Source organism: Pipistrellus hanaki, assembly GCF_964339955.1.
Source record: "Pipistrellus hanaki genome assembly, chromosome: 5".
In the NCBI taxonomy this organism is placed as follows: Eukaryota; Metazoa; Chordata; class Mammalia; order Chiroptera; family Vespertilionidae; genus Pipistrellus; species Pipistrellus hanaki.
The window spans coordinates 91,141,607-91,163,725 of NC_140507.1; the positions used below are offsets into that span (position 1 = coordinate 91,141,607).

Sequence of the window (22,119 nt, forward strand, 5' to 3'; positions counted from 1 at the left end):
GGGTGTGTGTGTGTGGGTGTGTGTGTGCGTGGGTGTGTGTGTGTGTGGCTGTGTGTGTGTGTGAGGGTGTGTGTGTGTGTGAGTGTGTGTGGGTGTGAGTGTGTGTGTGTGTGTGGGGTGAGTATGTGTGTGTGTGTGGGGTGTGAGTGTGTGTGTGTGGGGAGGGGTGAGTGTGTGTGTGTGTGTGTGGGTGAGTGTGTGAGGGTGTGTGTGTGTGTGTGTGTGGGTGAATGTGTGTGTGTGTGGGTGAATGTGTGTGTGTGTGTGTGGGTGAGTGTGTGAGTGTGTGTGTGTGTGTGAGGGGGAGTGTGTGTGTGTGTGTGAGTGTATGTGTGTGTGGGTGAGTGTGTGTGAGTGTGTGTGTGTGTGTGTGTGTGGGTGTGTGAGTGTGGGGGGAGTGAATGTGTGTGTGTGAGTGTGTGATTGTGTGTGTGTGTGTGGGGTGTGAGTGTGTGTGTGTGTGGGTGAGTGTGTGTGAGTGTGTGTATGTGTGTGAGTGTGTGTGTGTGTGTGTGGGGAGTGTGTGTGTGTGTGAGTGTATGTGTGTGTGGGTGTGTGTGAGAGTGTGTGTGAGTGTGTGTGAGAGTGTGTGTGAGTGTGTGTGTGAGGGTGTGTGAGTGGGAGGGGGTGAATGTGTTGTGTGAGTGTGTGAGTGTGTGTGTGTGTGGGTGTGAGTGTGTGTGTGTGGGTGAGTGTGGGTGAGTGTGTGTGTGTGTGTGTGTGGGTGAGTGTGTGTGTGTGGGTGAGTGTGTGAGTGTGTGTGTGTGTGAGAGTGTGTGTGAGTGTGTGTGTGTGTGTGAGTGTGTGAGTCTGTGTGTGTGTTTGTGTGTGCGTGTGTGTGTGTGTGAGTGTGTGTGTGTGTGTCTGTGTGTGAGTGTGTGTGTGCGGGGAGTGTGTGTGTGAGGGTGTGTGTGTGTGTGTGTGTCTGTGTGTGAGGGTGTGTGTGTGGGGGGGGTGAGTGTGTGTGTGTGTGTGAGTGTGTGAGTGTGTGTGTGTGTGTGAGTGTGTGTGGGTGTGTGTGTGTGTAAGTGGGTCGGTGCCACCCCAGACGGCTCTCCATGGTGACGGCTCCGGAAGCCATTGAGCTGGCGGAGGCGGGGTTGTGGGGGAGGCCGGGAGGGAGCCGTTTTTTAAGTTAAACTTTTCACTCGCCTCCCTGGGAAGGGTGTTTTCCTCCAGGACCCGCTTGTGTAGGTGAGCGCTGTGAGCACCAGGGGGCGCTGTGCCTCAACTTTCCGGTTCCTTTGCCCCTTCGCGCCTGTCTGGGAGCCTAGGTGACTCCGATTAGAAACATCGGGTAAGGCGGTCAGGTGTACTCAGTAATGAGCCCCAGCAAAACTCTGTTGCATAACCGCCTCGACTCTTACCCTTTATTTATACCCAGATATGTATGTCTCCAACCTGAGGAGATATATTATAATTCAATCTTATTTTTAAAATATATTTTATTGATTTTTTTACAGAGAGGAAGGGAGAGGGATAGAGTTAGAAACACCAACCAGCTGCCTCCTGCACGCATCCCACTGGGGATGTGCCCTTGACTGGAATCAAACCTGGGACCTTTCAGTCCGCAGGCCGACGCTCTATCCACTGAGCCAAACCGGTTGGGGCAGGATATTTTGACTATACGAGTATTCATGAGCCCCTATGGGCCACAGCAGCAGCGTCCCAGGCTCTGACAGCGTCCCAGGTCTCAGGCCAAGCCCTCCATGCTCATGACCCAGTCCTCAAAACGTTCCTATGAGAATAAAATCCAGCCTCCCTCTGCGTCCTGTGAAGTCCCCTCCCCAACTCCATTTCCCACTTCAGTCAGTCACAGCTGCTCCAGCAACACTAGAGTCCCTGCCACAGGGCCTTTGCACCTGTTCTCCTTGCCTACAAGGCTGTTCCTCCTAATTTTCGCATCCCTCTTTCCTCCCCATCTTAGTTCCAATGTCACCACCTCTGCTTCACTTCCTCGGGGGCATGTTTTCTTTGGGGTTCTCCTCCCATCCTGGGGAACGGGCCCCTTTCTGGGCTTGACTGGATGCTTCCTTGTGATCTACAGCCTGCTCCTTGGGCTTTCTCCATCCCAGCCGATGAAGGGGTAGCTTTAGTCTCCACCAGCTCTCCACACGGCGCTGCTAGCAGCCATCTGTTCTTGCCACTGGGCCCAGGATCTCTTGAAGATGATTTTCAACCTTACATTCCTTCTGCTGGAAAAAATGAGGTCCTTCTCAAAAGAGCTGCCTCTCAGCAACTAGTGGGTTTGTATGGAAACCCGCTAGTTGTATGATTTATTTTCTTACAATTCAAGATCCCCAGGAGGCAACTGGACACGTGAGCTCACCAGGGAGGCCTGGGGCAGGGTCGGATCTTCGAGTCTGCAGTGGTCACATTATAAGCATATAGGAAGCACCCAGGAGCTACATAGTAATAATATAATAATGTAGATTATAACAATATATTCTTGAGATAATAATGTTATGATTATTTAGCACTCTAATGGGGGCAGCCCTGGGCTGGGCAGTGATTCCCAGTGTGCTATGAAGTAGGCCCACAAGTGAGAAGAGAGGTTTTCTCAGGCTAATGTCCATGCTGTGTGCAGTCTAAGGGCTTCTGGGATGGAGGAGCACCCATGTTCTGGAGGTCAGGAACACATTCCAGAATGGGGGTGCCCCACCTGTGCTGTCTACACAGGGGCTCCGTCTAGAATAGGGGTGTCGAACTCAATCAGAGAAGGGGCCAAAATCTAAAATCCAGCCTAAATCGCGGGCCGAATGGTTTACTGAACAGTCATAAACTGACAATGTCATAAACTGACAGCGGAGTGCAGTGATGACAGCGCGGTGCGGGCCACATTGCAAGGCCTGGCAGGCTGGATTTGGCCCGCGGGCCTTGTGTTTGACACATGTGGTCTAGAATAATATCCAAGTAACAGGAGGGAAAGATCTGGGGACTTGAACTGCTCAACCTGAAAAATGTGAGGATCCTGGGCCAGATGGAGCTGCCAGGTGATGGGACGGGGAAACCTGTGAGGGGCCCTGGGGGAAAGGGGGCAGAAGAAGACAGGCGAGAAGTCTGCAGGGAGAGGAGCTTTGGGGCCCCAGGGCAGGAAAAGGAAGTGACTGTGAGTTCATTGTTAGGGTTTTGGCCAGTGACTTAGGCTGTGGAGGAATTCACAGCTGAGAGAAGAGATGCAGAGAGAAAGCTTATTTTACTTTCCCTGAAGAGAAAGGGCCAGTATTGCTAGCCAATACAGAGGCAGGTAATGAGCAGAGGCCTACTCTTTTAAAGAGTAATGGCTGCTGTTGCTAGGTGACAGGGAGGGAGGAGGGTTTGGGGCTGAGACAGTCTGGCAGATGTCCTGGGGAGGTGTCTTGTCAGTATTTCCCCAAGCCCGTAAAACATGCTGAGAGTAAAGATTATGAGGAGTTTAAAAGAGGCTTGTTTGAAGGGGGTTAGGGGAGATTTCTATTAACTAGAGACTCTTGGTGCAAATTATCCCTGAGTTGTAAAACAGCAGGGGGGAGGGGTATGCAAGAATGTAGCCTTGAGAGTAGCTTATCTTGTCTTACAGTTTGAACCAGAGGAGCTAACAATCTTAGGGTTTAATTATGCAAGTGCTTCTCATAAATTGTGCAAGGCCACAGCAAGGGAAAAAGGGCCTTCTTCTTGTCCTCACACTCACACAAATGAGCCAAAGAAAGCTTGTGGAAGTGAAGAGAGGGGAGGCCAGCGTCCTGGAGGAACCCACACATCCAGGAAGCAAGGCAAACTTCCTGGTTTTTTTTTGTAAAGTTGCTCAAAATCTTAAAACACAAGTTAACCAACAGTTACTGTCAAGGACATTGTGAAAAGGCGTCTGGGGTGAGGTAAGTGCCCTGCTAGTGGGAACGTTCTGCTCTAATGAGGCCAGAGATATGCACATTGACAGTACCTCTGCTACACCCAAAAGCCAATCAGGAGCAAGTATGCAAATTAACCCAACCAAGATGGTTGCGGCCACAGAGAGAGCAGGAGGCTTGGGTTGTCCTGGGCGATGGAGGAAGCCAAGCTTCTCGCCCTGCCCTGGCTGGCCCTGGCCTCCACTCAAAGCTCCAAAGTTTCAATTATAGAAGATAAATAAATCCCAAATACCAGGGCCTCTGCTTGGATTGCCAGGGGATGTGGCCGGCCTGCAAACGACCACATGCCCCTCGCCCAGGCCACCCCATTCCCCAAGGGAACCCCCACCCTGATCTGGGACACTCTTCAGGGCAAACCAGCTGCCCCCCACCTGTGTACCAGGCCTCTATCTTATCTAATAAAAGAGTAATATGCAAATTGACCATCACTCCAACACACAAGATCAAGATAGCTGCCCCCACGTGGTCAAAGATCCTGCCACCGTGTGGACACAAGATGGCCACCACAAGATGGGAGGGATCAGGCCTGCAAGGGAGGGCAGTTGAGGACAATCAAGCCTGCAGGGGAGGGCAGTTAGGGGTGACCAGGCCAGCAGAGGAGGGCAGTTAGGGGTGACAAGGCCTGCAGGGGAGGGCAGTTAGGGGCAATCAGGCTGGTAGGGGAGTGGTTAGGGGGATGATCAGGCTAGCAGGCAGAAGCGATTAGGGGCAATCAGGAAGGCAGACAGGCGAGCAGTTGGGAGCCAGCAGTCCTGGATTGTAAGAGGGATGTCCAACTGCCTGTTTTCGCCTTGACAGTGTGGCCCAGAGGCTGAGTGTTTACCCATGCACCAAAAAGTCCCAGTTTGATTCCCCATCAAGGTACCTGCTCAGGTTTCATGCTTGATCCCCAACAGGGGGCGTGCAAGAGGCAGCCAATCAATGTTAATGTGGATGTTTCTTTCTCTTCCTTTTTTTCTCTCTAAAATTAATAATAAAATAAAATAAAAAAGTTGAACTCAGAAACAGAGTAGATTGGTGGTTACTGAGGGATGGAGGAGGGGAAAATGGGGAGATATTGCCAAAGGGTACAAACTTCCAGTTATGAGATGAGTAACTCCTGGGACCTAATGTACAGCACAGTGATTATAGTTAACTAGAGGCCCAGTGCATGAAATTTGTGCACTTCAGGGGGATGCCTCAGCCCAGATTGTGAGAGGGTGCAGAGCAGGCTGAGGGACCTCATGGGTGCACAATCAGGGTTGGGGAGGGACTATCTCATTCAGTCCTGATCACCTGGACCCCAGTGGACTCCAGCAGCAAGCTAACCTACCAGTTGGAGCATCTGCCCCCTGGTTGTGAATGGGAGCAGTTGAGCGGTCTTAACATATTACGCTTTGATTGGTTGAATGGATGACCTGATGACCAGACAATTAGCATATTAGGCTTTTATTATATAGGACAATACTGTATTGTGTGCTTGAAAGTTGCTAAGAGAGTATAACTTAAATGTTCTCACCACAAAAAGGAGCTGGTAATTATATGAGGTGTGATGGAGGTGTTAGCTAACCTTGTGTGGTAATCCTTTCATGATGTGTACATCATCTCACTCCACATGGTATACCTTAAACCTACACAATGTTGTATGTCAATTCTACCTCAACAAAGCTGGAAAACTCTTCCATGAAAATGAATGAAATCTTATCATTTGTGACAACATGGATGGACCTAGAGGGTATTATGCTAAGTGAAATAAGTCAGTCAGAGAAAGATACAGTAAATACCATATGATTTCACTTATATGTAGAATTTAAAGATCAAAACAAAACAGATGCACAGGACAGATTGAAGCTTGCCAGGTGAGAGGAGGGTTGTGGGGGATTGGTGAAAAAGGTGAAGGGATTAAGCAGTTCAGATTGGTAGTTACAGAATAGTCACAGGGATATAAGTACAGCATTGGGAACATAGTCAATTATATTGTAACTAGAGACCCAGTGCATGAAATTTGTGCACTGGGAGAAAGGAGGTCCTCAGCCCAGCCTGTACCCTCTCGCAGTCTGCGAGCTTTCGGGGGATATCCGACCTCCATGGAGGTGGGAGAGGCTCCTGCCACCACCACTACGCTCTCCAGCCATGAGCCTGCCTTCCTCCTGTGGGAGCACACTGACCACCAGGGGGCAGCTCCCGGTTGAGCATCTGCCCCCTGGTGGTCAGTATTATCATAATGACCAGCTGTTCCTCCATTTGGTGGATTTGCATATTAGCCTTTTATTATATAGGATGACATGGGTAAAGAAAAATGCACAAATATTATAAATAAATTTGTGTGGTATGTTCTTTTGTGTCTGGGCTATTATGTTGGTGAGAATCATCCAGATTGTTGTATGTAGCTGCTATCTATACACTGATTGACCAGGATGGGGCAAAAGTCTTTTTCTGTAAAGGGCCAGATAGTGAACATGTTTGATTTTTGTGGGCCATAGGGTCTCGTCACAACTACTCAGCTCTGCCACTGACATGCCAAAGCAGCCACAGCTGATGCATTAAAAAGTGGGCATAGCCCAGCCAGCATGGCTCAGTGGTTGAGCGTCAACCTATGAACCAGGAAGTCACAGTTTGATTCCTGGTTTTGGTCTCCAGTGTGGGACTGCGGGAGGCAGCTGATGGATGATTCTCTCCCATCATTGATTTTTCTACCTCTCTCCCTATCCTTTCCTCTCTGAATTCAGTAAAAAAAAAAAAAAAAAAAAAAAAAAATATATATATATATATATATATATATATATATATATATATATATATATATATATATATATATATATATATTTAAAAAATGGGCATGGCTGTGTCCCAAGAAAAATTTCTTTATGCAGACTGGTATTGGAATGTTATATACTTTTCATCTGTCACTAAGTATTTTATATATATATATATATATATACACACACACACACACTAGAGGCCTGGTGCACCAAATTCCTGCACAGGGAGGGGGTGGGGTGTCCCTCAGCCTAGCCTGCACCCTCTCTAATCTGGGACTCCTTGAGGGATGTCTGAATGCCCATTTAGGCCCGATCCCACTGTACAGTCAGGCATCCCTTTCACAATCCAGGACTCCTGGCTCCCAACTGCTCACCTGCCTGCCTGTCTGATTGCCCCTAACTGCTTCTGCCTGCCAGCCTGATTACCACCTAACCACTCCCCTGTCAGCCTGATCAAGGCCTAATTGCTCCCCTGCTGGCCTGATTGCCCCTAACTGCCCTCCCCTGCCAGCCTGGTCACTCCTAACTGCCCTCCCCTGCAGGCCTGGTCCTCCCCAACTGTTCTCCCCTGCAGGCCTGGTCACCCCAACTGCCCTCCCCTGCAGACCTGGTCCCTCCTAACTGCCCTCCCCTGCTGGCCTGATCACCCACAACTGCCCTCCACTGCTGGCCATCTTAAGGTGGCCATCTTGTGTGTTGGAGTGATGGTCAATTTGCATATTACTCTTTTATTAGATAGGATTTTTTTTTTTTCAATAATGTAGAAAAACTGTTCAGCAGTTCCTGAAAAAGTTCAACATAGAATTGTCATATAATCCAGCAATTACAGTCCTGGGTACATGCCCACGAGAATTAACAGCAGGGACTCCAGGAGATATTTGTACACGGATGTTCATAGCAGCGTCATTCATAATAGCTGAGAGATGGAAACAACCAGACGCCCATCAGGAGATGAATGGTTATCTGAAACATGACATGAAAGGGAAGTTCACAGAGACAGGAAGCAGAATACACTTTAAAATTCCCTACCGGGTGTCCTGGTGCTCTGAAACTCTCTCTCCCTTATGGAGATCCAGAATTTAGGAGAGGCACCTGGCAATTAACTCCCGAAACTGCTGGCGTCTCTGTTCCAGGGGTGGAACCTTCCCTCTGCCAAAGGCCATTTGGATATTTATAGCAATTCTCGGGTCATACAAAATTACCAACTTAAAAATCTGCCTCTGTACTCAGTCAAACATGTAATTAACTCCCCCCTGATGCCTGACTGGGTCAGACCGAATGATTTCGAGGGCCATCTACGGCCTGGCCTGTGGGCCTGATGTCCCCACCTGATACTTCACTTCACACAGTGGGATGAGACTGCACACACACACACACACACACACACACACACACACGCCGCCCCGTCAGTTAGTTCGGGGGGTTTAAGCCCTGTGTTCTCTATGCTTCAAGGTTCCTTCCCTTCTCTCCCCCCCCCCCCCCCCCCAGCGCTCTTTGGAGAGTCGTTTGCTCTCAGGCTCCCTGGGGGGGGGAGGCGAGGGCTTGCTCTTTACCAGCTGGCTGCAGGCTGCCCAGCTGTTTGGCCTGTTTAGTTTTCTTGTCTCCATTTCCCCGTTCCTCCTGCCCTGAACTGTCCCTAGCTCCTCGCCGTCCTATGAAAATGGATGGTGGCCGTTGTAGATGGTTCTATTGAGGAAACAAACTATTATAGTTTCATTTACCCATTCTCTGCGGATGTACGCTGGGCATGAACATAGCCTGCACGTCTCCCATCGAGGCGTTGCTCTGGTCTTGTTCGCAATCCCACCCCTACACGCTCGCTCATTTCTCTACCTGCCCCTTGGACGGTGGCTTCTGGAATCATCCCCAAGCACTACCTCCTGGACCAGTCCCAACCAGAGGGGGCAGGGGGCACTCTCAAAGAGGGAGGCTGTGGCAGGAGACTGACAGCTTCCATCCCTGGTTCCTGCAATCTGCTCCAGGGCTTCCTCTTGGCCCCGGATGTGGGCAGGGAGGGCTAGGGCGCCAAGGGACATATTACCTAAGACAGGAAACCCTACTCGCAGAAGCCTCAAAGGAGAGAGATGACAGCAGCATGGAATTTGTGTCCAAGATTTGGCTTACTGAGTCTGCTGAAGGATAGTGACATGTTCTGGGGCCCGACCCTCCCAGAAGGACAGGGGCTGACCCAGCCCCCCCAGGACTAAGGCTCTCCCCCTTCCCGCCTCCCTGTCCTGGGGCCGCTGCTCTCGGTCGAATTGCTGTGTCCGTGGACGAAGCCATTGATGAGGAGATGCAGGATGTTGTCAGCTCCCTGAGCAAGGACTTAAACGGACAACCCCAGCGGGGGCCTCCAGGCTCCTCTGATTCCTGACCTGCAGGGAAGGTCAAGCCAGCCCCAATCCTAACCCAACCTAATCTCAACCTCAATCCTAAATAAACCTCAACCTTGAGCCTAAACTACATGTAAAGGTCAAACCTCAAACCCAACCCAACCCCAACCCCAACCCCAACCCCAACCCATCCAGCTCTAGCTAAAGTTAACCACAGCTCCAAGCCGTCCTTCCTCTAAAGCCACCCTCCCCCCCCCACAGACCCCAGATGAGCTCTCCGTCACGCCTTCCCTAGGGGTTTCCTGACCCCTCCCTATCTCCACGCCACGAGGGCCCAGGCCACAGGAGAATCGGGGAGAGGCGGCATGGTCTCAGAGCCCTTCTCCTGCAGGCCTGAGGGGATAAGAAATATCTGAACCGGAGAAAGGAGTGTCACTCCGGGGGCCTGCTCACCTGCGGCAGATGAGCATGAACTCGGTTTTCCATGCTCTCAGCTCTGTGCCCAGTGCCCTGACACCCTTCCCCAAGCCCAGCCTCCATTTCTCCAAGACCCTGGAGCCCCGGCCTCTACTTCCCTAGGGTCCTGGTCCCCGTGCCCAGCCTTCTCCCTGCCCCTCTGCGGGATCCATTTTCTTAGGACATGGATGTCCAGGCCCCTAGCCCCCAGCCTCCTCACAGCCCACAGACCTAGCTTTCCTTCCCTGGTGTGGGAGCCTCCAGCCCCCTACATCTCCCCCTCCCGACCCCTTTCCTCCCCCCTCCACTCCTTCTCACCCTCCCCACCTCTCACCTCCCCAAGCCAAGTTCCCTCCGCTACTGCCACTGCCACAGGCTTTGCTGTCACCGCCGCACAGTGATTCTGTCTGACCTGTGGCTATTGGCAGGTGCCACTGCCAGGGGCGTGCGGGCTGGACCGGAGCACAATGCTGGGCGTGGGGCCACCTCCTGAGGTCACTTGCGTGGGGGCAAGGGGCGGGGGTGGGGGTTCGTATCCAGGCCTCGTAGGGGCTCAGGGGCGCCTTGGAGGGGCGGGGCTGGGAATAAGCCAGAGGAGAGGATGAAGAGGGTGTGGGCGCTGCGCTGAGTTCTGTGCGGGGAAGCCTGAGCTGCGTTCCTGAGGGAGGCGGGGCAGCAGGGATGGAATGGGGAGCTCGGCTGAGACTTCCTTCTGCCCCATCCCAATGCTGACCCCCATGCTGACCCCACCTTTGGCCCCGAGAATGGGCCTCAGCGTTCTCTATGACCCATACCAAGGCTCACAGCCTCAGGAGGGGTGAGTGCTGCCTCTGAGGCACCCTGACGTCTCCCAGGAAGCTGCTGGCCCTTCTCCCTCTCACCCCACAGGGAGGCTTCACCAGGGGGCTGGGTCTGGATGAGAGACCCCTGCCCCCACCCCACATACTCCAGACCTCCAGCAGCTCCCGGGTCAGAGCGGACCCCCGAACCACCTCAGCCTGAGCCCGGAGCCGGAGCCCTGTCCTCCTCCCACCCACTGGGGGAGCCCCAGGCGCGGCAAAGCGGTCGGACAGAGAAGCCTCCACGGCTGCTGAGCCCGCTCTCCGAGGCCACGCCCCGCTGTTCCACACGGGCAGGCGCAGGTCCCGATAGCTCACCACCGCCACCCACAGCGGCACCTGCTCCCCAGGACCACTCAGGTATGAAGACACAGGGCAGGGAACTTGTTTGCTCTTTGGCGTGTCTCTGGCACTTAAAGGAAACCGTGGCACATAGTAGGCACTCAAGAAATGTCTGTTGGATATATAGCCACATAATACACACGAATACACCACGCATACACACTACGTGCACACTTAAACATGTGCACCCACAGAGTACATAACCCAGTTTCCGCCATCACACAGAGACACTGTGCCCACAGACACACGGGGACACAGGAAGGCACCCCTGAACTACACAGACAAGCCCACGGGGGTGGGGCCACAGGGACACACACACCCTGGGCCAAGTCCCACCCCAGCTGGAGAACTTGTCCCTCTCTTGACTCGATGCCCTAAAAGGCAAACCCCAGCATCGCTGGGAGCACAGATCCAGGTGCGTCAGGTCCAGTTTCTTAGGAGCCTAACCTACTGATTTGTTCCAGGATTCCAGGGCAGGAGGAATAGGGAAACTGAGACAAGGATGTGAAGCCACGGCCTGGGTGGCCTCGGGTTCAAAGACTTGGAGAAAGGGCTGATTGGCAAATTAATACACAAGACTAGAAACATACATTTGGAAATGATGGGGGAAGCCAGGGAAAACTTAGCTGTAGTAGCCAAGGTCCACTGAGTCTAGGTTCCCAGCTGCTTTTATTTACTAGAATACACAATTGCCTTTTAGAAATGCAAACAGACATATCAATGGTAACATTTAGTAAACAGTAAATTATCAGGTTAGGGGGGAGTTTGCTTTAGGCCAGTGGAAGACAAACTCATTAGTCAACAGAGCCAAATACCAGCAGTACCACGATTGAAATTTCTTTTGAGAGTTAATTTTTTAAACTTAAACTATATAGGTAGGTACATTGTTATTAACTTAATTAGGGTACTCCTAAGCTGGCCTTTGCTAAAAACTCAAGGGGCCAAAGAGCTGCATGTGGCATGAGAGCCTCAGTTTGCCAACCACTGCTTTAGACCACTGAGTCAGAAGTAGGTAATAAAATGCAAATATTCACCCCGTGAATATCAAAGAGCCCGGTTCAGCCTTCTGGTGGACATTTATATTAATTACTGTTGATCTTGGCTCTCAGCACAAGAACCTTAAAACCAGGCGGACAGTGTGGGCAATTTGCAGCCAGCTTATACTCAACGCGCATCATCTCCCCCAGCCCAGGACGTGAGAGCAATGTTTAAAAACCTTCCCAATGAGAGAACGCAGCAAGGGAGGAGGGAAGGGGAGAGGGGAAAAAGTTTTTCTCCTTAAGCAGAGAAGCCGGCAGTCTCAGGCTGGGCAAGATGAAGTTGCAGGTGCTTCTCATGAATTCTGGGAAGGCCACAACAAAGAAAAAAAAGGGGCCTTGAGAATGATTCTGCACCAAAATAGTCAGCAGAGGCGTTTTGAACCCTAGACAGGAGGGTGCATAACGCCTCTGACCCACCCAGCTCGCCCTTCGGATGAGCTGAGAGCCCATCTGCTCCATGAGCCAGATGAACAGGTGTGCTGGCTTTGCCTTTTCAATAAGGTGCCTGCATTAATTGCTTTAATAGATTGGTTTTCACAACACAGCCAAGGTCTGTTGTATAAATGCATTTATATGAGAAGATAAGGATCGCCCTAGCCAGTTTGGCTCAGTGGATAGAGCATCAGCCTGTGGACTGAAGGGTCCCAAGTTTGATTCCAGTCAAGGGCACATGCCTGGGTTACAGACTTGATCCCCAGTGAGGAGGTGTGCAAGAGGCAGCCAATCAATGATTCTCTCTCATCATTGATGTTTCTCTCGCTCTCTCCCTCTCCCTTCCTCTCTGAAATCAATTATATATACTAGGGGCACAGTGCACGATATTCGTGCACTGGAGAGGGGTCCCTCAGCCCAGTCTGCTGCCTCTCACATACTGGGAGCCCTCAGGGGATGTCCTAGGGAAGGCTTAAGCCTGCACCCCATTGGGAGCGGACCTAAGCCGCAGTCTGGCCTCCCTCTGCGGGAGGTGACCGGGCTGATCAGGGGAAGGCACCAGCCCCATCACCCCGCTGCTGCAGCCACTGCCAGCCACTGCAGCCACCAAGGTATTTTCATCAACAGGGACTCCAGTCCCTTCACCATGAAAAAATGACAACTTTCATTAGGCATTTTCAAGATGTGTCTTTCATAGGATATGCATTTCTTTCTTTATTTTTTTTATCCTCACCTGAGGGTACGTTTCCATTGACATTCTCCCCTTCCCTCCGATCCCAGGCTCAGCCCCTTCCCAAGCCTAAAGCCTCCGCCCCAGGCTGTAGGCTTGGGAAGGGCCTGGCACCTCCCTAAGCCAAAAGCCTCGCCTCCAGGTTTAGACTTAGGGAGGGCCCCTCCCTCCTGCACCTCCTATTGCAGGCTCTGCCCTTCCTAAGCCTGAAGCCTCTGCCTGATGGCGGGCTGGGAGTGACCTGGGTGCCGAGGAGGTTTCCAGGATCCAGGTATGTATGCAAATTAACTGCCACCTTTGTTGGGTTAATTTGCATAGTCACTTCTGATTCTTACATAGCAAAGGTAAGGTGAATTTACATGTTTCTCTATTATTAGGTTATATATATATATATATATATATATATATATATATATATATATATATATTTAAAAAAGAAGATAAGGATCGAGGCTGGGGACAGCCCTCTCCCAATGACTCAGGGGCTTTCTGGTGACACCTCTCTGGTGTCGATGAGAGGTGCCTGTTACAGTTTTATAATCCAGCCCCTGAGAGAAGCACATTTTAGAACCCTTGGTGCCATCTTTAAAGGAACCCAGACTCAAAAGTAACAGCCCCAGTGGCACGCTCCAGGAGCACGGGTGATGGGGCGGGGACCTGGCTTTCAGGGTGTCTGGGATTCTCCTTCCACTGCCACCCCTTCCCTGTCTGACCCTGCGGGCCATGAGCTGAGGTCACACACATCGCTGGTGCCCACAGAGCCCACTTAGATCCCAACCCAGGGATTCCCCTCTCAGGTCCTTCCTCTAACTCCGCGGTGGCCCGGGGGTTGGGTGAGACCACTGAGACAACAGTGTGTCCGGACCAGAGAAGTGAATCTGGTGTTTGTGTCTCCCTCACTGACTTGTGGGCGGGGCCCTGATGCCTTTTCTCCAAGTCCCACCCAGCTGTCCCCTGTAATTGGACAAGAAGGTTCCCCTCAGAGCCCTAAATTCCATCACAGTCACCCTCCTGCCCCAGAGTGAAGACCTGGGGTCACATCTTACTCCCTGTGACCTTGGCCTGGCGAGCCCCATTCTTGAGCCTCTCTTGTTTCATCCACCAACCGCCTAGCCCCCTGAGGTAGTCAAGATCCTTCCTGTTGCAAGCTCCCCAGACCACGCTTCAAGCTAACTTGAGCAAAAGAAGGAAGGCTCTGGATTTTGTAACCGAGAGGCCCAGGGTTAGAGCAACTGGTTCAGGTAAGGCCAACCCAGGGACTCAAACAATGTCTCCAGCACTCAACTCCCTCTAGTGTGTGCTTTCCTCAGTGCGGCCTCAACCAGGTCCTCCCCTGCACAGCTTCAGGCTTACATCTCCCAGTGTGACAGCCCGGGGGTGGGTGGGGGGGGGGCGGGGTTGGGGGTTGGAAGAGCGGGTACCTTTATTTCTTGAATAACCCAACAAAGTTCCAGGTCTGAGTTTCATTGGTGGAGTCAGACTCATTTGTCTGTCCTTGTGCCAAATCTTAGATTCTGATTGGCTGGGCCTGGATCATGTGCCCATAAACCAATCCCTGATTATGACACATTTTCTTTCTTTAAGAAAAAGAAAACTGTTACCCCATGAAAGAGGCTGGTCAGGCAACCTCACGGAGCCCTCTCAAGCCACCGTGGCATGATTGGGGGGTTTCCAATCACAGCCGCTTCTTCTCAACTTCCAGAGGGCTGGGCAGCCTGAGGCCACCTGAGCCAGGGAAATGTGCAAGTCTGTGGCCCTACCCCCGCACCTGTCCTTCAGGCACAGCCAGCTCTCCCTTTGTCTGTCTCCTCTGTGGCTTCCTATCTAATAAAGATGTAATATGCAAACGGTCGTTACGTCATGAAGGCTAACCACTGACCAGGTAAGGACCAGACCATGGATCAGCAGGAGGGTGGGGCAATGAGCTTCAGGTGGGTGGGGGAGAACAACAGGAGGGGGCAGAGCAGCAAGCTATGAGGGGGGCGGGAGGAGCTACAGCAGGGTGGCAGCGAGCTACTGGTGCCAGATTTGTGCACAGGGCTACTAGTTACATCACAAGGGGGCGCGAATTGCTCAATGGCTGGCTGCTCTCTGCCACCAGCCAGGAACTGGCGTCTCACCTTGCTAAGTCGATCTCCCCGGAGCAGACAAGGTTGGCAGCAGTTTAGGAAGGAGATCCTCACCAGACCGTGGGGACCATTCCAAAGCTCTCTCGAATTTAAGCACGTGTTTTAAACAGAACATCACACTTCCTGCACATTGTCAGAAAACCTTACATTTTTCCAAAGAGAGAAACCGCTAACACACTAGACTAGTGGTGTCTGACGCGCAGCCATTAAGCAGCTGAAATGTGGCCCTTTAAATGGAAAGGCACCTTATGTGTAAACACACATTTGATTTTGAAGACTTAGTACCTCCCAAAAGGCAACATCCTCCAGTCTAATAAAGAGGGAATATGCTAATTGACCCTCACAATGTTGCAAAGATGGCAGTGTCCACAGCCAATAAGGAGAGAATATGCTAATTGACTGCCCCACTCTCAAAGATGGCAGTGCCCTCAGCCCTGCTGAGGTAGCAGGTGCATGGTGGCTCCGCACACCTGCCTCCAGAGTCCCCCAGCCTCCTCAGCCCCACCAGCCATCCAGGGCCAGCCCAAGGGGCAGGCAAGCCTCAGATGGCAGCTGTCCAGCCAGCCAGGGCCGCCTGAGCTCAGGTAACCAGGGCCAGCTAAGGCTTGCATTGCGGGCAGTGGCAGCAGCAGAGTTGTGATGAGGCGTTGCCTTTCTCTGATCACCCAGTCACCTCCTGCCCCAGAGGATTCCCAGACTGCTAGAGGGGGCAGGCCGGGCGGAGGGACCCCCTCTCCAGTGCATGAATTTTCATGCACCAGGCCTCTAGTATATCAATAATATTACAATAACACCTATACATTGAAGAGATATTTTGGGTATATTATGTTAAGTAAAATGTTATTAAAGTCAATTTAGCCTGTCTCTTTTTTATCTTTTTAATATGGCTGTTAGGACCTTTTAAATAAAAATGTGGTTCATATTATATTTCTCTTGGAAGGCACTAGACTTACAGAGAAAATTCCCTGCACACATCGTCTCATTTTTACTCCCCATTTTCAAGGTCAGATAGACACAAAGAGGGTTTTAAGACACCTAAACAGAGTGGAGGCATGTGAATGCATGCGTACGTATATTTCTCTGAGTGAACACGTGTGGAAGCATGTGAATGGGTGTGCTCTGTGTATATGTGACTGCGGATATTTGGGAGTATGTGTACAAGTGTGTGTGTGAGTCTTGTGAGCAGAGTCTGAATGAGTGTGCCATGGAGTCTTTGAGTGGGGTCTCTGGGTGGAGGGAAAGTGGTTCCAGGGACAGTCAAGGCGTGGACCTGCCTCAGTTGCAGATGGGAGGTGAAGTGCCGGTGGCTAGCACTGCCGGTGGTTAGCACCGTTGCGTCAGATCCGTTCCTTTCCTCCAGGGGCCTTGACGAAACAGCATTTCTCGGAGAGGAGTAGAGAGATGCATTGCGGCAGGAGGAAAGCAGGAAGGAAGGCGTGGGGACTCAGGAATCCTGCCTCTGAGACCGTGACCCCTACCCCTAAAAGGTGGGACTCTGAGGGGCCACAGCTTCTGTCTTGAGAGAAAGGAGACAGGAGGATGAGGTTCATCCAGATAGACACACACACACACACACACACACACAGCTTCCTGTAAAGTTCCTGTTTGCTTAGAAAACCTTATTTTAGTTAATACTAGAGGTCCGGTGCACAAAATTTGTGCAAGGGCCTTGGCCCCCGCGGCAGCAGCTGCCTCTGCCTTGGCCCTTGCAGCCCCAGCTTTGCCGGAAGGACATCTGTAATATAATATTACACTTTTATTATATAGGGTAATTGACACACCACGTTATACAGATTTGAAGTGTACAGTGTGTTGATTTGATAGATTTCAAAATGATGCCTGTAGCATTAGCCAACGCCTCTTTCACTAGTTCCGGACCGTTCTGGCCTGCCTCCAGGTCCACGGCTTCTTTCCCGTCCTTCCTGAGACCTCTGGCCTCCTAAGACCCACCTTGACCTGGGGGTACAAGGGTGCCCCAGGGTGGGAGGCTCTGGATCCCTGAAGTTAGGAGGCTGGCCTCTCTTCCCGCCCCCAGACCCCAAACCCGAGATTTCCTCTTCTGACGAGACACCTTCCGGTGGGCGGGGTGTGTGCGCGGACAGACTGGCAGACTGGGAACCATGGAGTCTGAGGAAATCTACATAAACCAGGAGGTCGGTATGCAGGCCGCAGCCTTCAAAGACAAGCAGCGGGGGACACCAGCCCATAGTGCAGGTCAGGCACCTTGGCAGGGGGCGGGAGCCAGGAGGGAGAAGTTGGGATGGGATGGTAGGAGCTGAGAGTGGGGGTCAAAGGGCTTCTTCCCCTCCCCAAAAGATGTGAATGTGTGACCCACCCTCTTCTCTAACCAAGAAGCGAATCTTGGTTCACTTTGATCCCAGAAATGTGTTGTGTGCAGGGGTTTGGTGAGCCCCCCTCCCATCCCTACCCCGACCCCAAAGCTCCAGGAAGGTTTCCAAACCCTTCCCACTGACCCCACAGCTGCAGATGACCCCAACTATGAGAATATCGCCGTGACCTTAAGGAAACAGGACCATCCCAAGAGTAAGGGTAAGCGGCCCTGCAGCCCGCACCCCACAGCGTGGGAGGGCTGTGGGAGGCGCTGCGGGGACAGAGGGCAGCACTGGAGGGCAGGATCAGTGGGGAAGGTGTGGTTACGTCGGGGCTTGTGGGACAGTGGTGGGGGCAGCTCTGTAGGTGGTCATGGTGCTGATTGTGTAGGGGGACGTGCTGGTGAAGGTTTGGTGATGGTGGATAGGTGACAATGTAGTGGACCAGGAAGGAATCACCCAGACAGAGTTGATGAGGGACAATGCCAACAACAGTGAGCATTGATGCTGGTGGCTGCTGGTGGCATCAGTTACTGCTGATATTGGCAATTGTTGGTGATGGAGATGGGGGAGGGATGGGAGGAGGGATGGGAGTGGGCTCAGACAGTGCTGGTGGTGCAGGTCAGGGTGCATGTTGGTGGCAGTGTTGATGTCACAGCTGCTAATGGCATTGGGAAGAGTGGGTGAGGGGACAGAGCTATTATGGTGTTGGAATCAGTACCAATAGTTGAACCCTGGAGGTCACCTGCCCTGCCTCTGTCCCAGTCCCAGCCCGGGCCAGGCCACCCTCGGACTCTGCCCAGGCCCCCTGGTGGTTGCACCGAGCCTTCGCAAGCCTGTACATCCTTCTCGCCCTGATTTCCATCATCCTGCTGGTCTGGGTTCTGGTGAAGAGTGAGTGGGCTTTCCGTTGGTGGGGGTGGGGACGGAGCAGTATGGAGGGGTCCCCCAGTGTTCCCACTGTCCCCTTTCCCCTAGTTCCTTTCCCGCCCCCACCCCCTGCTCCCAGGGCTGCAGAACTGGGGCAATTCGAGTGTTTTCCTCCCTTTCCCTCCCCTCCCCCGTCCTGAACAGATTCTGAGATGTCCCAGGAGCTGCTGGTCTTGAAAAGGGAGATCTGGAATGGTGAGGGGAGGCTCTGGGGGAGCCCTGGGGTCGGGGTGGGTGGAGAGTGCAGCTCCTGGACATGACTTGATATGTGGGGATGCAGTCTCCGTCTCCGCGCGGGAATGCGAGGAGGGGCAGAGGCAGGGCTGGAGCAACGTTGAGCAAAGCATCAGCAACGCCAAGCAGCGCATCGACTCGGCCAACAGCAACGTCCAGACTGGGAACGAGAAGCTGAAGAAGCTGGCAGAAGGTGGTGCCCTGTGACCTCACTCGGGGACCGTGGTGCGAGGGGGGGTCTGGCGGGGGGACAGCAGAGGCCCTCCCTCCCAGAGCGCAGGGTTCGGAGGGCCGATGGGTGCACCTTTTAGTAATGTGGGTATTTAAATGCTGCTGGGAACCCAAGTGCAGGGCTCTGCAGCACCCTGCCTGGGGGTTTGGGCAAGGTGGGGGCCTTGTCCGAGGCTCCACCCCAGTTTTCTCCTGTCTCCTCCCACCCCCAGATGTAAGCCGAATCAAGACTCAGTCACAGCAAATCATGTCGATCCTGCAGAAAATACAAAGTCAACGTAAGCTGGGGCCGGGGGCGATGTGACCCTAACTTCTCCCCAGGGCACCTGCCTGATCTGGATCTCCACCTCCCTTCCTCACAGAGCCCCCACAGCCCACACCCCCGTGACCAAGATGACACAGGAGCCTGCCTGCAGCTCGGAGGACAGGGTGGCACCTCCCAGGATATACGACACATGGGGCCAGCCTTGTCTGAACCTGCTCGTCATCCCCACATATCAAGTCATGTGTCATGGTGAATGAGTGTTGTGGAGTTGCGTGTGTGCATGTGTGTATGTGATGTGTGTGGGGTAAGCATCTCACGGAGGGCTGGTGTTGGGTGAACGTTGAATGTGGGAGCCACAGAGGGTGTGTGTGCACCTGTCACTGTCCAGGCCCATCCTGTGTGTATCATAGCGTGTGGTGTCGTGCACACCACCGTGGGTAGCTGTGTCAGCAGGGAGCACAAAAGTGTGTCGCAGTGAGTGTGGGTGTTGGTAACACGTGCTACCCATGCATGTTTCACTGTTTGTGTGACTATGTGTGAATGTCCTGCAGCATGTTGTGTGTATAAACGTGTCCCGGTGGCAGTGTGTGGGAGCACACTGTGGGAATGCGGGTGTCACGGTGTGTGCCCTGTCACTCCCTGTGCCCCCGAGAACCACGTGTGTCCATGTGAGTGCGCCTGCTTGTCACCAGGGTGCTGGAGCACGGACACACGTGTGTCTGTTTCTGAACTCACATTTTGTGATTTGTGGAAGTAAAGGCCAAGAGAAGACAATGTGGCTTTCAGATCTGTTATTGGGGCGACTGGGGGCTTTGGGGAGGGTCTGCAAGCGTTTGGACTTGGGGTGGGGAAAACCACACTGTGAACAGGGGGGCGTAGGCCAGAAACGGGGTTGGGGGGGGCAGGCGGGCGGGTGAGAATGACGTCTGGAGTGGGTCCCCGTCCCAGGACCGTGTCCCCAGGAGTGTGGCTTGAGGGGTACATGGGTACACAGGTGCCCAGAGACAGAGACGCGTGCCCTTCGCCAAACGTGCACCAGAGCACGTGACCCTCGGTGCCGCGGTTCCGCTGACCGCGGGCCTCCCGGGCCGCCTCCGGGACACGCGCGCCCCCGAGCGGCGGGTCTGGGGAACCGCGGCCCGCCCGCCGCCCGCCGCCGCGCCTGCGCACACGGGCCGTTTACGACGCCGTAAAGCAGCTCGGCCGAGCCAGGGCCGCAGTTCCCGGTGAGACCTCGCCCGCCCGCCCGAGCCCCCGGCCCCGGCCCCGTGGGCTCCCCTCCTCCCTGCGGGCCGTGGTCCTGGCCGGGCCCCCCCAGAGGGCGCTGGGAGGGTGTGTGAGGGCCCCGCGGCCCGCGCCCGCCGCCGGCCCCCCCAGAGGGCGCTGGGAGGGTGTGTGAGGGCTCCGCGCCCGCGCCCGCCCGCCGCGCCGGGCCCGGGCCTGCCTGGGGCGGTCCCGCCGCCACCCCTGGCCGCGCACAGCGGGTGTCTGCACGGCGCCCGCCCTGCTGCTGGGCCTCCCCCTCCCTCAGCGGTGGGCCCTGCTGGCCTCCCATCCCCCACGCAGGCCTGTCGGGTTCCCAGCTCTCCCTTCCGACCTCACCCTGGGCGGCTCCCACCGGAGTGGGCGAGGGTGGAGGGGAAGAGAGGGTGCCTCGGCGCCTTGGGGTCCCCCCACCCCCACCGCACAGCCACCGCGGGGGCTTTCTCCCGTAGGACCCCTCCCCCGCCGACGGCCGAGCTCCTAGCGCCGGGATGGAGGATCAGAGCGCCCCCTTGGGGCTCCCTTAAACCGCGGGTCTAAGGTCAGCCTCCTCCCCCATCCCATCACTTTTCTGGAGAGCATGGGGGTGAAGGGCTCCCAACTTCTCTCCCCCCACCCCCGACTTTCTTACAAATGCAGGCCCATCCTTGTCCCCAGGAGGCATGCTCTCTGTCCCGCCCTTCCTGGTCCCCCCCAACCCTAGGTCTGACCTCCCCGTGGAGGGGTGCAGAGGAGCTTTTCACGCACCAGAAGTTACCTGGGAGGCGGGGTTTCTTGTATCCCCACCTTTATCCCCTCCCCCTTACCCATGCCCTTAGCCCTCTCTGCCCCCATTTGTCCTCTGGATGAGGGTCCCGGAGACAAGATTTACGCCCAGGCGAACGCCCCCTTCCCTCCCCGTCTCTCCCCGGGGGGCGGTCCGTGGCAGCACGGGGTGGGGGGTGGGGGCCCGGGCCGGGGCTCCCTCCGCCCTGACCCGCCCGGTCTCCGGTCTCCGCAGGCGGCGGCATGGAGGCGCGCTTCACGCGGGGGAAGTCGGCGCTGCTGGAGCGCGCGCTGGCGCGGCCGCGCACGGAGGTGAGCCTGGGCGCCTTCGCGCTGCTCTTCTCGGAGCTGGTGCAGCACTGCCAGAGCCGCGTCTTCTCCGTGGCCGAGCTGCAGGCGCGCCTGGCCGCGCTGGGCCGCCAGGTGGGCGCGCGCGTGCTGGACGCGCTGGTGGCCCGCGAGAAGGGCGCCCGGCGCGAGACCAAGGTGCTGGGCGCCCTGCTCTTCGTCAAGGGCGCCGTGTGGAAGGCGCTCTTCGGCAAGGAGGCCGACAAGCTGGAGCAGGCCAACGACGACGCGCGCACCTTCTACATCATCGAGCGGGAGCCGCTCATCAACACCTACATCTCGGTGCCCAAGGAGAACAGCACGCTCAACTGCGCCAGCTTCACCGCGGGCATCGTGGAGGCGGTGCTCACGCACAGCGGCTTCCCCGCCAAGGTCACGGCGCACTGGCACAAGGGCACCACGCTCATGATCAAGTTTGAGGAGGCCGTCATTGCCCGAGACCGGGCCCTGGAGGGCCGCTGACCCCGCGGGAAATAAATAAAGGATGTGAGCGCACCCCTCCCCAGCGGGTCTTGTCTTGTGTGGGTGCCTCCCAGATGCGCTCAGCAGGACCCAGATCCCTGCCCCAGTCCGCGGGAGGCCAAGGTCCAGGCTGTGTATACAGGGGGAGGGCCGGGTTGGACCCAGCTTGGGCTTTCAGATGGGGCTGAGGGGTCCAGGGACAGTGGGAGGTAGCCAGGCAGAAGGAGCCGCTGGAGGGGGGAGTTGCTGATGGATTTTGGAATCCCAGTTGGAGGCTAACTATAGGCTGCAGAGGTGTGGAGGTGGCGTGAGGACGGGGATGGGCTCAGAGACTCCTCTGGGCCAGGGCTGGCACACTTCTT

At 54.5% G+C, this 22,119-nt stretch overlaps 2 protein-coding genes across 5 annotated transcripts; both read left to right on the forward strand.

The window, feature by feature from the left end:
• Positions 1-16,316: 16,316 nt before the first annotated feature.
• On the forward strand, positions 16,317-19,692 carry MCEMP1 (mast cell expressed membrane protein 1). 2 transcript variants are annotated; one of them, XM_084883265.1, is made up of 8 exons: positions 16,317-16,416; positions 17,032-17,143; positions 17,411-17,479; positions 18,025-18,153; positions 18,334-18,384; positions 18,470-18,616; positions 18,867-18,932; positions 19,017-19,692. In XM_084883265.1, exons 2-8 carry the CDS (start codon positions 17,050-17,052, stop codon positions 19,040-19,042), a joined length of 582 nt encoding a protein of 193 aa, XP_084739391.1. In that variant the 5' UTR covers positions 16,317-16,416; positions 17,032-17,049; the 3' UTR covers positions 19,043-19,692. The 2 variants fall into 2 exon arrangements, with proteins under 2 accessions (XP_084739391.1, XP_084739390.1); XM_084883264.1 differs by having other exon boundaries at positions 16,325-16,416; positions 16,965-17,143.
• Positions 19,693-20,085: 393 nt separating this feature from the next.
• On the forward strand, positions 20,086-21,797 carry TRAPPC5 (trafficking protein particle complex subunit 5). 3 transcript variants are annotated; one of them, XM_084885500.1, is made up of 3 exons: positions 20,086-20,145; positions 20,635-20,723; positions 21,183-21,797. In XM_084885500.1, exon 3 carries the CDS (start codon positions 21,191-21,193, stop codon positions 21,755-21,757), a length of 567 nt encoding a protein of 188 aa, XP_084741626.1. In that variant the 5' UTR covers positions 20,086-20,145; positions 20,635-20,723; positions 21,183-21,190; the 3' UTR covers positions 21,758-21,797. The 3 variants fall into 3 exon arrangements, with proteins under 3 accessions (XP_084741626.1, XP_084741628.1, XP_084741627.1); XM_084885501.1 differs by having other exon boundaries at positions 20,136-20,251; XM_084885502.1 differs by lacking the exon at positions 20,635-20,723 and having other exon boundaries at positions 20,090-20,145.
• Positions 21,798-22,119: the final 322 nt, after the last annotated feature.